The 15502-nt window shown below is 49.4% G+C and overlaps 1 protein-coding gene across 1 annotated transcript in view; it reads right to left on the bottom strand.

The window, feature by feature from the left end:
- CSPP1 (centrosome and spindle pole associated protein 1) overlaps positions 1–15502 on the bottom strand; it is a 34973-nt gene that overhangs the window by 13259 nt on the left and 6212 nt on the right. The window contains exons 4-14 of the mRNA XM_064170545.1: positions 14496–14596; positions 13425–13448; positions 11148–11228; positions 9408–9509; positions 8486–8922; positions 7030–7131; positions 6483–6565; positions 4944–5037; positions 4182–4239; positions 1383–1555; positions 649–770 (exon numbers count right to left, since the gene is read on the bottom strand). Of these exons, the coding sequence (XP_064026615.1) occupies positions 649–770; positions 1383–1555; positions 4182–4239; positions 4944–5037; positions 6483–6565; positions 7030–7131; positions 8486–8922; positions 9408–9509; positions 11148–11228; positions 13425–13448; positions 14496–14596 (1377 nt within the window). The remainder of the gene's footprint in view (positions 1–648; positions 771–1382; positions 1556–4181; positions 4240–4943; positions 5038–6482; positions 6566–7029; positions 7132–8485; positions 8923–9407; positions 9510–11147; positions 11229–13424; positions 13449–14495; positions 14597–15502) is intronic.

The following is a 15502-nucleotide window of genomic DNA, read 5'->3' as shown; positions in this document are numbered from 1 at the left end:
GTGTTTCTGAAACTGTAAGTTCCTACATGCCAAGACAGGGAGAAATTTACAGTGGAAGGAAAAAAGAATAATCTAAAAGCTTTTGCTCTGAAGTCTCTGAAAGTCCCCAGTGGATACTAGCTGGTGAGAGGGGAATTCAGAGGAGTGATTATGGTGAAGAGGTTTTCTCCTCTCGTTTGCTTTTGGTCTCCTTTGGTTTAGTTTAACTTTTTTTTTTTAATTTGGGTTTTTTTTCCTGTAGAAAAGGAAGCAAAAAAGCAACCCAAACACCAGCCTGAGGCAGACAAAAGGGAAGTTAAAAAGGAGCTCTTAAAGGTTGATTTCTTCATGCAGCTCCTTTCAAAACACCTGAAACGTTACCACCACCCAAACGTGCAGCAGTGGTGATGTAAACAATCCAAACTAAGAGTGGTTTGGTTCTCCAGGAGAGAGAAGGAGCTGCGAGATGCAGTGGCCAAGGAGCTGAGGCCATGGGAGAAAGCTGCTCCATTCCAAAGCAGCACTGAGAAAGCCTTTTTCATTCAGAGCACGCCAAAGGCTTGGGCTCACACTGCTGTCCCAAGCTCTGTATTACTCCTTACTTAACTAGATCAAAAGCAGACTCCTGCCCCACTCCAAGCAGCTGCCCACCCAACCTCCTCCACCTACAGTGTGCCAGGCTGGGATCCAGAGGGTCGTGCGCCCCGAAGAAGTAATAGGCATCGTCGTAGGGGGTCCTGTAGCTGGCTGCCAGCACTGGTGCTGGAGGAGGTGCTGGCATCAGGGTGAGCCTTGAAGACAAAGGAAGAAAATTCTTTGTTTTGTTGTGACAGTGCAAGAAGATCAAAAGAAAGGCAAAGTAAAGCCTTCACTGCGGGAACAATATCGACTGAGCTCAGCCCAGGGGCTCCTGCGTGCAGTGCATGAGCAGCACACACCAGGCCTCAGCAGGGCAGTCACCTCCTCAGGAGCAGGACCTGGTCTGCTCCAGAGGCCCAAGGACCATGAGCCAAGCTAGCTCAGTCCGTGGCACTAACTGCTTCCAGCAGCACCAGTAAATACACAAGCCAAGGATGAGGCCCTGGTCTAAGGGCACAGCACAGCTCCAGCCACATGCCTGAGGGTCATTTGCTCTCCTCAGCTGTTTGGTCTCCATCACAGCATTGAGTGGAAGCTGTCCTTGCCTGCACTGCCTGCCTCTCCTGATCTTAGCCCTGGAGAGCAGCTTCCCAGCCGACCCAGCCTCCCTGGCTGGTTCCAAGCCAAGTCTGAATGTCTGCCTTGCAGTTTCCTCCAGAGCAGAGTCCTTTAGTTTCTCATCAACTGACACAGTCCTGCCTGTTCCAGAGGCAGGACCATGCTTAACGACCACCTTAAAGTGCAAAAGGAGGATGGGGAAGCACCTGGAAGCTGCTGTTTCTCCAAGAGTGCTGGCAAGGCCCCTGTGAAAGTCTTCATGCACTGGGGAGGTTGAAGAGGCAGGCACTGGGGTCTGGAAAGCCACCCGAGGCTTTTCAGGAGGTGCCTTCTCTTCAGGAGCTATTGCTGAGAAGCCAAACTGCTTCAACCTGTTTGGCTGAAGGAGAAAACACAGAGGAGAGAAAAACAAACACAAACCTCTTGTCATCAGTAGGAAACACTCAAACCTGCACTGAGGTTGCATTGAAACACTTCACTGGCTCCCAACTAACTGTTCAGACTTACAGCAACTGCCTTTTTCCTTCCCAAAGAATTCCCAGCTGCCATTTGATCACAGCTTTACCCCCTGTGGCAGGCTTCAGGAGCGAATGGTTCTAGTTACTGGCCAGAAAGAAGCAGCATTCCCAGAGCTGTCTGTCCTACAGCTTACCCTGCTGCCAGGTTCCTCCCCAGATCCTCACATGATGCACAGAAAAGGTTTCTGAACCCCCTCCCCACGGCAAAAGACAGGCTGAGACTTTTCTCAGTCAGCATTTCCTTGCAGGATCTTTGATTTTCTTCAGTCCCTCAGAGCTGCTCTCTCAAGAGCTTTCCTTTCACACAGGTACTGGTAACTGGCAGAGCAAGCCAAAGGCACCCTGCAGCTAAGGTAAAGGCATGCAGGTCAGCTGCAGAAGCATGCCATCAGCCCAGGCAGCCCTGCCACCAGCTGCTGTGCAGAGACTTTAATGTCTGCTTACAGAAGTCAACCTTGCAGAGGGCCAGGAAGAAAAGAGAAGAGAGCAAATCAGAATATAAATGAAATAGGTTTAGTTTCCAGATTCACTGGGCCTAACACTGTGGTGTTCAGCTAACATGCAAAGTCACAGCAGCAACCAAGGGTCCAGTGCTGACAGCAAACCACACAGCCTGCAGCACGGCCCCAGCAGGATGCTGTCTTCACCTCCTCCTCACTTCAGCTGCAAGACACTGGACACAGGCAGTTAGTGCTCACCAACCACGACCCACAGCCCTGGAGTTAAAGTTCCCAACATCTGCTGGGCAGGAGTGTTTGTTTGTAACATTTAACTTCATGTTTCTAGGTGAGAACCAGAAGTGAGCCAATGGACAGGAGCTACAGCAGCTGAACAGAGCCTGGGCTGTATCAAAGGCAGTGTGGGCAGCAGGTCAAGGGAGGTGACTCTGCCCCTCTGCAGTGGGTCCAGAGGAGGCCACAAAGATGATCAGAGGGCTGCAGAACCTCTGCTGTGAGGACAGGCTGAGATTTGGCACTGTTCAGCCTGGAGAAGAGAAGGCTCTGGGGAGACCTTAGAGCTGCATTTCAGTATCTGCAGGGGACCTCCAGGCAGGCTGGGGAGGGACTGTTCAGAAGGGCCTGTGGGGACAGGCCAAGGGCAATGGTTTGGAACTGGAGCAGGGCAGAGTTAGGTTGGGCATCAGGAGGAAGTTCTGCACAGTGAGGGTCCCTTCCCACCAGATGCAGTCTGTGAGCATTACAAAGCAGTCTGAGGGTTTTTTACTGCTCTTTCCAGTGCAGTGTCTGGAGCAGAACATTTAAAGCAGGCTCTCACACTAGGGAGTTCAAGGAACTGCTCTCAAAGCGCCCCAGATTTCAGCTCTGGAGCTCCTTTCAGGGGGGGCTCCGGCACTCAGCTCATCCTGGGGATTGTTTTCTTTTCAACAGGCAGTACATACAACAGGCTGCTTTTATAGATCCTGAATCAGCCATTGCTATTTAACCAACCTGTAATTAACCAAGAAATCCACCTAATTAGAATCTCTCCCCAAGAGGCAATTTAAAGCTAACAGTGACTGATGCTTAATGAGTGTAGCAATTCTACTTAATTGAAGGCTTTCAGCTAAATTAAGGGGCTTAAAACATTCTACGTGCCCTGGTCTACCTCTGGGTACAATCCTGCTCCTGCCACGGGCACTTTCCTGTCTCCGAGGTGCACCAGGGAGCACAGCCTGCTTCTGCTGGTCAGCTTTGTGCTGCCCTCACACCCTGCAGTGCCAAAGGGGCTGGGATCTCTGCTGCTGCCTGGCTCCTAGCTGTACACTGAGCCCCCTCTCTCTGCCCATCTGAACCCCTCACCAGCCAGCTGGCCTCTCTAAGCCACTCAGAGCAGCAGAAAAGGTGCAGCTTTCTGCCAGCTACCCCAGCTCAACCAGTTTGCAGAAGGGACCAAACAAGCACCAGGGAGACTTGAAGCAGAGAGGGCAGGAACATGCAGCCAGAGCTCTTCCTCCCCATTGAGGAGCAAGAGATTTCTTTCAACATCTACTCCAACCCTGCCTGACAGCATTTCACAGCTACTCATTCATCTTCTGGAGAACAAGAGCTACTCTCAGCTCTGCTGAGCTCTCCAGAAAGGCCACAAGCTTCTTTCTGTGTTGTAGCCTCCCAAAGAGCCCAGCACCACTGGCAATTTAAGTGGCAGCCAGTTCAATCAATAGCCAGTTTATTCTTGCTCCAGAAAGGAGGATTCTTTGTTCCAGCCTACCTCTGGACACAAAATGCTTTCTTCCTGTGCACTTGTCCTGTAAAAATGCTTTTCATGCTGCTTGTATGAAGCTCCACAGCAAAAGAAAACGTTTGATAACTTTCATGAAGATCTTTTCCTCCTAAGCTGAAGGCAGTGCCTTGGCTGCAATTTGATTGCCCTGCCAGGACAGCCCCACAGCATTTATCCTGCTGCCCAAGCCCTGCAGAGCTTCCTGAGACAGCAGCATGTGTGCAACAGTGCAACCTGCAGAGGGGAAAGGAAAGCCACAATCCTTACCTCCTTTTCTGGGTCTTGAGCTCCAGAAGCAGCAACTAACAGCTCAAGTTCCTTCTCACTGGTTTAAAGAAGAAAAACAGAAGGCTCAGGTCATCCACTGCACCTAACAAAAAGCCAGCTGCCATAACAGGTCACCCCCCCAGCAATTGTCACCACAGCCTTTCAGGAAATGACTGAAAAAAAAACCCTTTATTCAAAGTCTCCACCAAACACACTGAACTAATGCCTGAGAGCACAGCCAGCAGCACTGCGTGGCCATTTCGGGGCTCAGGCTCCTCCAGCATGCAGCTTCTGCCAGCAAAGCAGCCAGGAGGAACTGGGGTTTCACTCCTTGTCCCTGCCCTAGCATCACTGTGCTGCTCTCTGCACCCATACTATCGTTCAGCTGCTGCCAGGCAGCCAAGAAGTGTGTGGTTTTGTGTTCTGCACAAACCAGTGCTCTGAAAGGGAAAAGTCACTCCCCTAAACTGGGGGGCAAAGTAGGACTTGCCAAGCAATTAGATCACCCTCTAGAAGCAAAGCAGCTTATGTTTAGCTGGAGCCCCTTCAGCCCTAAGAACTGCACCAAACCCATTCCCTCCTCCGCTTCATGGAAAGGTGCTGAATCCCTGCAAAACTAAAGCTCTCATGGCAAGCAGTTTAAATGGCTGCAAGGTGACCTTGCTGGCTGGAATCCCTTAGCCATCCACACTGTTGTTTCCACCCTGAATCATGAAATCCCTTCACAGTTCAGCCCTTGTCCCCGGAGCTCCCGGCCCTTACCGCCGCCTGTTGCGCTGCTGCTCTGCTATCTGCTCCATCAGCTCTTGCCTGTACTTCTCTTTTCTCCTCTGGAGGAGTGCTCGGTCCTGGTCTCCTAGTGGGAATGACCATGGATTGGTGTAAATGCTCCACAGAACACAAACCATTTTGTGCTGGCCAAAAGCAGAGCACTGCAGTCAGCACCAACACACAAGAGCAGAGCAGGAGTGGGGAAGGTGCACAGGAGCCCTTCACTGCCTTGAACCTGCCCCTGCCATGCAGCCTGTCTGGGTGATGGCAGCAAGCAGCAGCTTGTAAGGAACCCAAAAAGCTTTCAGCCTATGGCAGTTCCCTCACAGTCTTTGTTACTTTAAAGTAAAACCTCACCACCACCTTTCCAGGTGCTGTGAGCAGCAGCCACAAGGACTGCTGGCACGTTCCGCCCAGTCACCTGGCACCTCAGGGAAGCAGATCCGAGCAGTACAGTGAAAGAAGCTGCAAAGAAACGGAACCAAAACCACCCACCACAACAAACAGGATGCATGACTGGGGGGGGTTATTCTATTCTTGTGCTGGGACTGCAACAGTGACTGAGATGTGCAAGAGAACCTCATGGTTTGGGCCTTCTGGAGTCTGAAATTGCTTCTCCAAAAACGCCAAGTTTTAATTTGCTTAAGCTTTACACAACACTCCACAGCACTCATCCCAGAATGCCAGCTTGGGATCCCACAGACCAGCTGGTGCAAGCTTTCTAGGCAATGGTGCAGCCAAAAGGAGCTGGCCCAGCACCCTGCCCAGCTGAGCCTTCAAGCTGACCAACAGAACTGCTAAGAACACAAACCCACAACTTCACATGCCCAGGTTACTGCAGAGGTGACTGAGCAGACCAAACTGAGCACCACACCACCACTCTCTGAATGCTGCCCTTGAAGCAGCTCCAAACCCCTGCCCTGCCACATGTAGCACTGAAGATCAGGTTAAGTTCAAATGTGCACCACAGAGGAGTGATTCTGCCAACTGTTAGCCATTTTCCCCCCACAGTTCAAAGGCTGCCACCTGACAGCTCCTTTACTCCTGTGCCCTGACGTCCCCAGTCCAGCCAGGAGGGCTGCTTTCTAGCCTGGTTCTCTCCACCACGCTCAACAGAAACATTCCCTGCTGCATGCTGTGGCTACAGCCAGGCAGTAAGATGATCAGAACCATTTGTCCTTGCACAGGATAGGATCATTTCCCATATTTCTGCAACTGAGGTTCAGTACAAAGCTGTGTCTCTAACAACACAAAGGTTAATGTTCCTCCTGTACTTCATGGTGTGAAAAACCTTCATGTCTCTGGGCCTTGAGCTGTTCATGGCCTCTAAGCAGAAATTTTGGCTCTTCACAATTGATTTGGAATCCCTCTTACACAAAGGGGGGAAAGAACATGGTCTGGTTTTTCTCCAGCTAGTCTTGGGGACAACCAGCACAAAGGAAAAAGCTATTTCTTTTCTGCCTTAATTACTCCCAAGTTAAATCAAACCTGCAAAGCAGCTGAGTGCCATGACAAGGCTCCCATACTCACCATGAACCAGGGCTGTGGCATATGGCACTTTAGCTGCAGGCCTGGCCTGTTCATTAGCTGCAGAACTAACTTGTAGCTGATTTCTGGCAAGGACAGAAGAGAGAAAGGGAAGATCAAACTGCAGTTTGCCAGCAGGCTGTGCACAACAGAGACACTTGCATTGTGCAGTGATAAGGTGAGGACAAATCTTTGCCCAAATCCAAAGCAGGATCCACAGGCAGGAGAAGGACCTGCCTGGGGAAAAAAAGGTGTTTCCCAGCTTCTTGTTTGGCTGTGGTTTGAGGCCAGCAGAAACACCCAGCTGAGCACATGAGCAGTGCTGACAGACTGGGTGCCAGTCAGGAGTTTATGAAAGGGTTTTACAAGTCTTCTGCTTATGCCTCACCCACTTAGATCACTTCAAGCCTTGCAACACCAAGGCAAGAGGCAAACAAGGGATTTTGAAATAACCATCAAAGAAGGATTCCAGCTTGCTGCACTGAGAAAAGCCTCCAGCTGGACAGCAGGTGATGGGTTGTTTCAAAAGGAAAAACACTGCATGCCACACCTGGAATTTCCAGCTCTGGAGATCTGCTGCTCACATGCCCTCTCCTTCAGCTCATCTTCATAATCTGCAGGTGGAACTCTTGCTGCTCCATCCAGGTGGGGCCTTATGGAAAGAGAAAAGATCCCATCTGAAATGAAAGCTCCAGTAGTTTCTTCTCCCTGCCCTCAACCTGCTTTGCTCCTTCCCAGCATTGTTCCACCAGGGATGGATCAATGTCTTCTGCTTCCTGCTCCCTGCCCACCTGGCTCAGCAGAGCAGGGGCAGTCTGCTTCCTGCTCCCTCTTTAACACAGTTTGTGTTTGCTCATTTTTTCCAGCATCTTTGCATGAACTCCTGCACCTCTGAACAGAGCAACTGAAGCAACTATTTATTTAGCCTCCCAAAGGCTTCCAGACATTCTACCTTCTCCACAGTTAATTGCTTTGCAAAGTTATTTTTTCAAAGGCTCAGAAAAACTTCCAAAAGCTATTTTAGTAGAGAAGTTGTTTCAACTGTTGGCATCTGCAGAGCTGTGACTTCAGTCAAGCTAGAAAACACTTTTGCACCAGGAGAGTATTTCAGGGTTTGTTTTTCTCAGTCATGAGTTTAATATCCAGAAAAGTCTCCCTGTAAACAATGACTTCACAGATCACTTAACCAGACTGCCAGCAGCTAACAACAAAACATGGCCACAACATCAGACACTTGAGAGTGGTGACATTTGCCTTCTGGGTTTTGTTTCTTTTCTGGAGGTGTTAATTTTAGGTGGGGGGGAGGAATACAGGTGGTTGTTTTGCCTGTCAGAAGGCAGGCAGCAGTGCTTCCATCGCTGGAGCAGCTGCAGGGAAGTCGTTCTGGCAACAGGCTTGAAGGGAAATGTAAAGAACAGCAATCGAACAAACCCACCCCCAAGTGCAAACACTCCTGTTTCCAAGGGCTGCGAGGTGGACAAACTCACACTCTTCTAGCACCTTCTTACAACTTCTTTACAAGCAGCTTTGCTCCTTTCTTTCATTCAGATATAGCTGCAGAAACCACAACTGGCTCAGGTTTGGGACTACTGCACAGCCCAGCCGGTTTGGAAAGCAGCAATGGGCAAGCTGGAGGTGGGCAGAGAGCCAAACCCTGGCTAATTCAGAGGGTTATGCTCTTTGTTTTACTTCTAAACGAGTCAGCCAGAGAGAAAGATTGGCAGCTGGGGGCCAAGAACCAAAGTGCTCTACTGGTGCACACAATCAAGGCTGTTTAACAGGAGCTCTCCACAGCACTGGGTTTCCTCCTCTGCCCCCTCACATAAGATGCAGAGCTCTAGCTACTGGCCTAATTTTAAAGTGTTTTTTCCCAGAACAGATTACAAAGCTCGTTTTTCAAGTACAAAATCCTGCTGTCCCATGGGACTCTTGGCTAATTTTCCATGAGAGCAAGCCACAGGTGTCAGCAAGCACCACAGGAACGGAGGGCACAGAGAGCAGAATACCTGTCAGCATGAGTCCTTCTGTCATAAGCACTCCCCCATTGCAGCCTGGGCTCCACTTCCTCACCCAGCTCAGGGCCATAGTCCATTCTGTAGAACCTTCTCCCAAAATCATAACCTTCATCAAGTCTGTGGTGCTTCCTGATGGGAATGCCAGACTGGCTGGCAAATCCACGGCGTCTTCGGCTGGGAACATCCAAATCTTCATCGGCTCTTCTGCTCAACGGGCGACTCCTCAGCTCTGCCTCCTCAGGCAGCCTGTGGCACCTGTCCCCCTCCAGGCTCCTCTTGTTTTGCAGCTCCTCGTAACCTTCTGTAGAAGTAAAAGCATCCTTCTTGGGAGGTTCTGCACCTGCTTGGCTGGGCTCTGCTTTGGGAGGCTGGGCTGGCTGCAGCCTGCTGACAGCAGTGAGGTTTCTGTTCCTGTCCATCTCATTCTGCTTTAGGGAAAAATGAATCAGCAAAATACAAATCACACTGAGCAACAAAATGGGTTTGTGTTTCTACAGGCAATCCCTAAGGTGGCACTGGAGTAATGGTAGGGGTGAGCAAGAGAAAGACTTCAATGAGGGATTAAAAGTCAGGAGTTTGGGCTTTTCCCAGAGGAAGAGCAGCACTCTTCCTCTTCCCCACTGGCTCTCAGAATGGCTCTCAGTGCTGGATGGGCCTTTTACAAACTTCAGTCTGACCTTCAGCTGAAGAGGTGCAAAGAATCAAACAGATCTCTGAACAATCCCGGGCCTTGTTTCAGACAGAAGAATGATTCTACTGGACAGACCTGAGTGAAGTAGGGATCAAGGACTCTGCTGTGTGACTCATAACAAACAAGTGGCCTAAGTGAATATCCCCTGCTTGCTCTGTCTCAGTCAATGATGACCCAACTGGCAAGATCATTCCTGTATCTGCTGCAGTAAAATTGCATTACCTCTGTGTTCTTCCTCCCCAGGCTCCTGAGCCGTTCATTCCACTCTTCTTTGTCCCTGAGGTATTGGTTGTACTCCTTGTTTCTTTCCAGACGTAGTTTCTCCTGCAACAGGCAGACAAGGGGACATCATCATCCTGTGGCTTTGAGCACCTTCCAGCCTCACAGAACCGCAGCATTAAAGGAGCGGAGCAGATCAGAGCTGTGTCTTTGCCCTCCCCCTTCTTCGTGATTTACAAGCAGAGCTCGAGTTGTCCCAAGGGTTTAGCTTGTTCCTGAACACAGTCCTGCCCCTGGGTCCCAAAGCTGTGAGCAGAAGCCAGCTTCTCTCGCCTGCAGGCCCCCAGCAGCGCTACTGCACAGCTGATTTTTAACCATACCAGGGCTTTTTTTGTAGCAAGGGTAGTTGTGACCTGCTCTGCTCATAACTAACACAGCACAAATCAGTGTACAGGCAAGATCCATGCCAAGCTCTCACTGGCACACCTTGAAGGGCCAGATCCAAACAAGCAGCTCAGGTGACTGCAAAAAGAGCCCAAGTGCAGCAAATGCAAGGCAGACAAAGAGCAATTTGCTCTCTGCCCCTTGCCCCAGCTGCTTTTGCAAGGTGCTGACACTCACAAGCAGCTTGCTCAGGCCTAAAACTATTTAAGGCTTGTACATCACATCCTTCTAACATGAAATGCCAAAGTCTCCAGGCAGAGCAATCTCTGATTTGCTTTATTTCCTGATTTTGGCACTCCTTACTTAGCCCACGTGCATCTCTTGAACCTCTTCAGTCCAACCACCACACAGACCAGAAAACTCTATCAGTCTCACCAGTCCTGCCCTTCCCACTGAAGTACCTTCCAAGAAAAAGGCACAATGGTATTAAAACACAGCCTGAATATTACACACAAAGGCTTTCCCACGAGCAAGTTTCAAATCAGAGGTAACTCACAGCTCAATCAGCACAGCAACACCAGCTCAGTGACAGCTTTGCAAGCGAGACCTGTGCTCTACTTTGCTGGCAGTGACAACACCAAACCTGCAGACAGCTCTGAAAGCTGCCCGATGGGCGTTTGCCCAAGCTGAGAAGCCAGGGTTGTCCTTTACAGGTGGCAAAACCCTCAGCAAAGAATTCAATCTGCTGCCTCCTGCACTTTTCACCTCCGAGAGGAAAGCCAACTGCAGCTGTTAACCTCTAAGCACGACCTGCCCCGAGGCTGAGCACTCAGCAGGACACAGCTGACATCTCCTGGCAGCTCTGAGGTTCTGCAGCAGCAATGAACACACAGGTAAAAAGGATGCACAGCCGGAGCTGCTGAGGTACAAAGCCCCAGACACCTTCCCAGCTCAGACTTGTCCGATTTCCACACCTCTCATCCGAGATTCTTTATCTTTCACTGTCTCGGCACACACTGCGCTGATGTACAGGAGAACTTGTGGCTAACAAGACTGGGACAAATGCAGACTGGCACTGAGGAGCCCTTGTGGCCTTGCCCCTTCCTGGGCATTTCACTCTTGCTGCCTCCCTTCCCTTTAGCCACTGGTACGACTCAGGGTTTGGGGCTTTCTCCCAGCAGCATTCTGACTTGTTTGAAGCCTCGTCTGGCTCTAGCACAAGTAAGCACAGCAAGGGCATAGCCAACACATTTCATAGCTGCAGTCTTGCACTTGGCATCAAGTTGGGCTGGCAGGGAGCTTCCCACAAAGGGTTAAGCACCCAGCTTAGCATCCACCTCATTTCCTCCAGATACTTACCTTAGCAGATCTTCGCTCGTCGATAGGAAGAGACAATCCCTGAGTGTATGGATCCACTTCCCCAGTAGTCAGGACATTTTTCTACATTAAAATGAATGAAATCCACTCAGACTACTGCAGAACACCAAACCTCACTCCATCAGTTGGTGCTAGGAAGTCCATTTTCTGGAACAAGTATGATTGAAAGCCTGAAGCCAGCCCCCACGCTATGGAAATGCAGGATGTGCTTGGAACACACACATGAAGGAACCAGGGAATGCAGAAAGGGCTTTGCCAGCTTGAGTTTGGAAGTGTTTGTCACTTCTTCCCTGTCACCCTGTTTCAAGGATTACCTAAGTTAGTCCCTGTACAGTAACAAACTCTGTTTCAGTTTAAAACCCCACACTGGTACTCAGCTCTCCTCCAAGCCAGCAGCATAACCACAAGCATCTGTACAAGAAGAATTTTCCAGGGCTGCTTTAAGATGAAAAATGGCTTTTCCTAGCTGCAGCAGATGGAATCCCTGCTAGCACCAGCACAGGCATCACTCTGCACCTCAGCACTAACTGCAGGCCCCAGACTTCCTGGGATAATGACCCACCACAAATGCTGTAACTCCTTAGGGGCCGTCAGTCCCCGAGGACAGAGCTTCCACCAGTGCTGGAACAGGGCCTCAGCTTCCAGGCCTAGTGACTGCTTCCTACATCACTCATTTACTGAAAGCACCCCCAGGCCATTCTCAGTCACTCATCTGTTTCACAAATCCAATTACCCTTAATAAAAAGATCATGTTTGAGTGGCAGGGCTGATGAGGGGCATGGGTTAGAAATGGATGTCACCAGCATTGTTCCCGTCCATCATCTGTGCCATAACATAGCTTTAAAAGCTCAGAGGCATGTCAGCTGCTAACAGCCCTGCCCTTTCCTGCACAAACCACATCATTAGAGCTCCCCTGCACAACTACACATCACCAATTTAAGGGGTTTAATAACCACACAAGCACTCAAGCACTGGGAGCTAGGTTACCATGGAGATCTAAGGTATGTTTAATAGAAGCAAACAAATTGTAACCCTCATTAAGCTAATTGTTTTTCCCCCACTTTGAACATATCTGTAGAGATTACCTCTGATCTTCAAAGGGGCTCTGCCAAAACCAGAGGCTGACATGGGAATTGCATTTTCTACATAAGTGAGACTAAACAAGTTATTAACCAAAACAGCCTCCCTGTGACAGCTACTGAAAGCTGCCTGAGCTCTTGATCTGGGGAAAAGAAATTAGAGATCATTATCCTGGCTCTTCCTCAAGCTCATGTGTAGTGCATCGGGGAAAAAAACAACCCACTTTGTACACCTAAGTTTGCAAGAGTGAAGTTTAAATGAGACTGAGACACTGGGAAGTTAATGTGTTGGCACTATTTGGATACTTTGCTGAGAATTAGGAACTATTGATTGGTTTAGATAAAATTCTACTTTGAAAGGGATTTGAAGTTTAACATTAAACAAGAAGGAGCCTTTTGGTTAGAGTCAGTTGCTTCTGCTGCTGGTTAGGGACTCCAGTGCCAGTACTGCTCATCTCTATCTCTGCAGCTCACTCGAAGCCCCAGAGAAGCCAGAAGCTTGAGCTGCTGCCACATCACCTCCTGATCAGTGACTGAAGTTGCTTAGTTTGAACAGCAGTGTCTGACAATGATGCCTAAAATCACAGACTAGTTTGGGCAGGAGGGAACCTCCAAGCCCCTTGCCACATGCATGGCACTATAAAGATAAAAATCATTAAGGACTACTGTAATTAACAAAGCTTGCAAAAATGTGCTTCTGGGACTGGTTTTCCCCTCACACCTCCTGCACCCTGCCCTCAGGGTGCTCGGCTCTGCTGCCCTCCTGAGGTTTGAGAGACAAGGCTCTCTTTCCAAGGACATATTTCAGAGCTTGGGATTCTATCCCAACTTTACAAAGGAAAAACCCACTCTGAATCTGTACCATGGATGTCACTGACACGCCCTGAAGCAAACACCTACAGAAACAGAACCTTTTGCAGCATTAGCAGCAACAGCCACGGCAAAGGAAAAGAAAAACAATCAATCAATAAGGGTTTGCAAACCTTATTAATGAAACGAACATCAGCCACCAGCGGGCACCAAGCAAGCAATGCCGCTAAGCGCAGCTAAGCAGCACAGCAGGCACAAGCACACCCAGCACAGAAAAGCCTTCTTGAATCCAAAGAGCAAAGCTTCCACACAAAGCAAAAAGCCACTGATTTGAAGGGGAAATGGATACATTCTACTGCAGGCAGCCTACCTTTCTTTTGGCCTGTGAAATACCCTAAGAGTCAGGGAAAAAATGCTATTCAAAAAGAGGAATGCAGAAACACTTTGACTTCAGAGTTCTTTTCTCAAAGCCAGCTCACTCCTTCGTTGTAAGACACTGATAATCAGCACTTCCAGCCAAGAGAGACTGCTTGGCTCCTGATCTTTAACTCTTTGGCTAAGGGACACAAAACATCGCCAGGGTGACGATATCTCATACAAACCTTCCCCATCTCACCCCTACTGTGATGCTAGGCAGAACAAGGGGGGTTTATTGATAAAATTGGACAGAAGCTGTCACTGGTTTCACACCAATTACAGGAGTACCCTACTTGAGGGACAGGCCATAGAGCACTGAGTATTCACAAAACATTCTCATTTAAAGTAAGCAGAAGCCGAGGAAGAAGTAGAATCACAGAATGGTTTGGCTTGGAAGGGACCTCCAAAGGTTCACAGGATGTCAGGGGATGGAAGAGATCCAAAGAGATCATCGAGTCCAACCCTCCTGCACTCAGCAGGGACATCCTCCACTAGAGCAGGAGCTCAGAGCCTTGTCCAGCCTCACTGTGAACATCTCCAGGCATGAGGCTTCAAACCACCTCCCAGGGCAAACTGTTGCAGTGTTCCAGCAGCCTCCTGGTGCAGAACTTGTTGCTCACACCCAAACTCAATCTGCTTTGCTCTCATTTCAAACCATTGCCCCAGGGCAATGCAGGCCTTTGCCCCCTTCAGGTACTGGAAGGCTGTGGTTAGGTCTCCCTGAAGCCTTCTCTTCTCCAGGCTGAACAACCCAAGGTCCCTGAGCCTGCCCTTGCAGGAGAGGCAAATAAAAGCACTCAGAACAAAATGTGTTAAGTAATAGAGTCTGACAGGACAAAGGTCTGCAGAAGCCTTAACTGTATAACCCCTCCTAGCAGTCACAATTTGCACTGAGTGAAGGCAAACTCAGCCATCACTCAGTCATCTCAAAGATCTTCCACAGATGTATCAATTTCCAGCCCACTCAAGTGAGAAGCCTTCTAGGAAATTGCCCAAGCTGAGGGGAGCAGGCGAGAAGCCTCACCTGAGAAAGGTACCGCTTATAATCCTGGCGAAGCTCCTCCTTCAGCTTATGCTTCTTTCGTTCATATTCTTCTCCAAGAGGCAAACTCAAGCCATAGTCACCTGCAAGTTGCACAAATATTGCTGGTCTGTTATTTTGCACCAATAAAGGCACATCCTGCAAAAGCTACAGCTGGGGTTTACCAGATATCAACAAGCAAAAATGAACTACGCAACAAAGGAGGTGAGAGAAAGGGTGGGGAGAGACTGGCACAGGTTGCCCAGGGAGGCTATGGATGTGTGTGGAACACCTGGAGGTGTTCAAGGCCAGGCTGGATGAGGCCTTGAGCAACATGAGCCGGTGGGAGGTGTCCCTGCTCATAGCAGGGGGTTGGAACTGGATGAGTTTTAAGGTCCCTTCCAAACCAAACCATTCTCTGAATCGTGGATCTATGAAAATCTGAGAGGCGCTGGGTGGGGAGCACAGAACAGAGCTGGGTTTGGGACACTAAATGTTCCTCTAGACCTTGTGCTACTGCTCTCCACCCTGGCATGGGCAAGGCACCCTTCTGGAGTCAAGTGCAGGCAGAATATGGACTTCTAAGGCTTTTGCTGAACACAAACACACTAGGACAGGAGAAACCATCTACCAAGGACTGGCAAGCAGGGCTTGGTCGGGGGGTTCTGTTTGCTTAGGGTTTGTGTTAGCCTAGGAGGCTGTTTGGGGTAGGTCTGTTCGGTTGGTTCTTTGTTGGGTTCCTTTTGTTTCTTTGGTGTGTGTGTGTTTGTTTCAGGGTGGTTTTGTTTGGGGGTTTGGTTTGGTAAGAGTAAGAGAAAGAGCTTGGCACATTATCCTTACCCAAACCAAAGCATAAAGAGAAGAGATTCCACACAAGCCCAAAGCTGTTTGGGAGACTTTAGGATCAGCATGCAACTAATTTTTATAAATCATCACTAGAAACCCCAAAGTACTCATTCCCTTCCAACACATTCTCAAAGGTAATGAAATGCTACTCAAATCTAGAGGGC

This window comes from Pogoniulus pusillus, chromosome 34 (assembly GCF_015220805.1).
Source record: "Pogoniulus pusillus isolate bPogPus1 chromosome 34, bPogPus1.pri, whole genome shotgun sequence".
Lineage (NCBI taxonomy): Eukaryota > Metazoa > Chordata > Aves > Piciformes > Lybiidae > Pogoniulus > Pogoniulus pusillus.
This window is presented reverse-complemented; position numbering and strand designations above follow the sequence as displayed.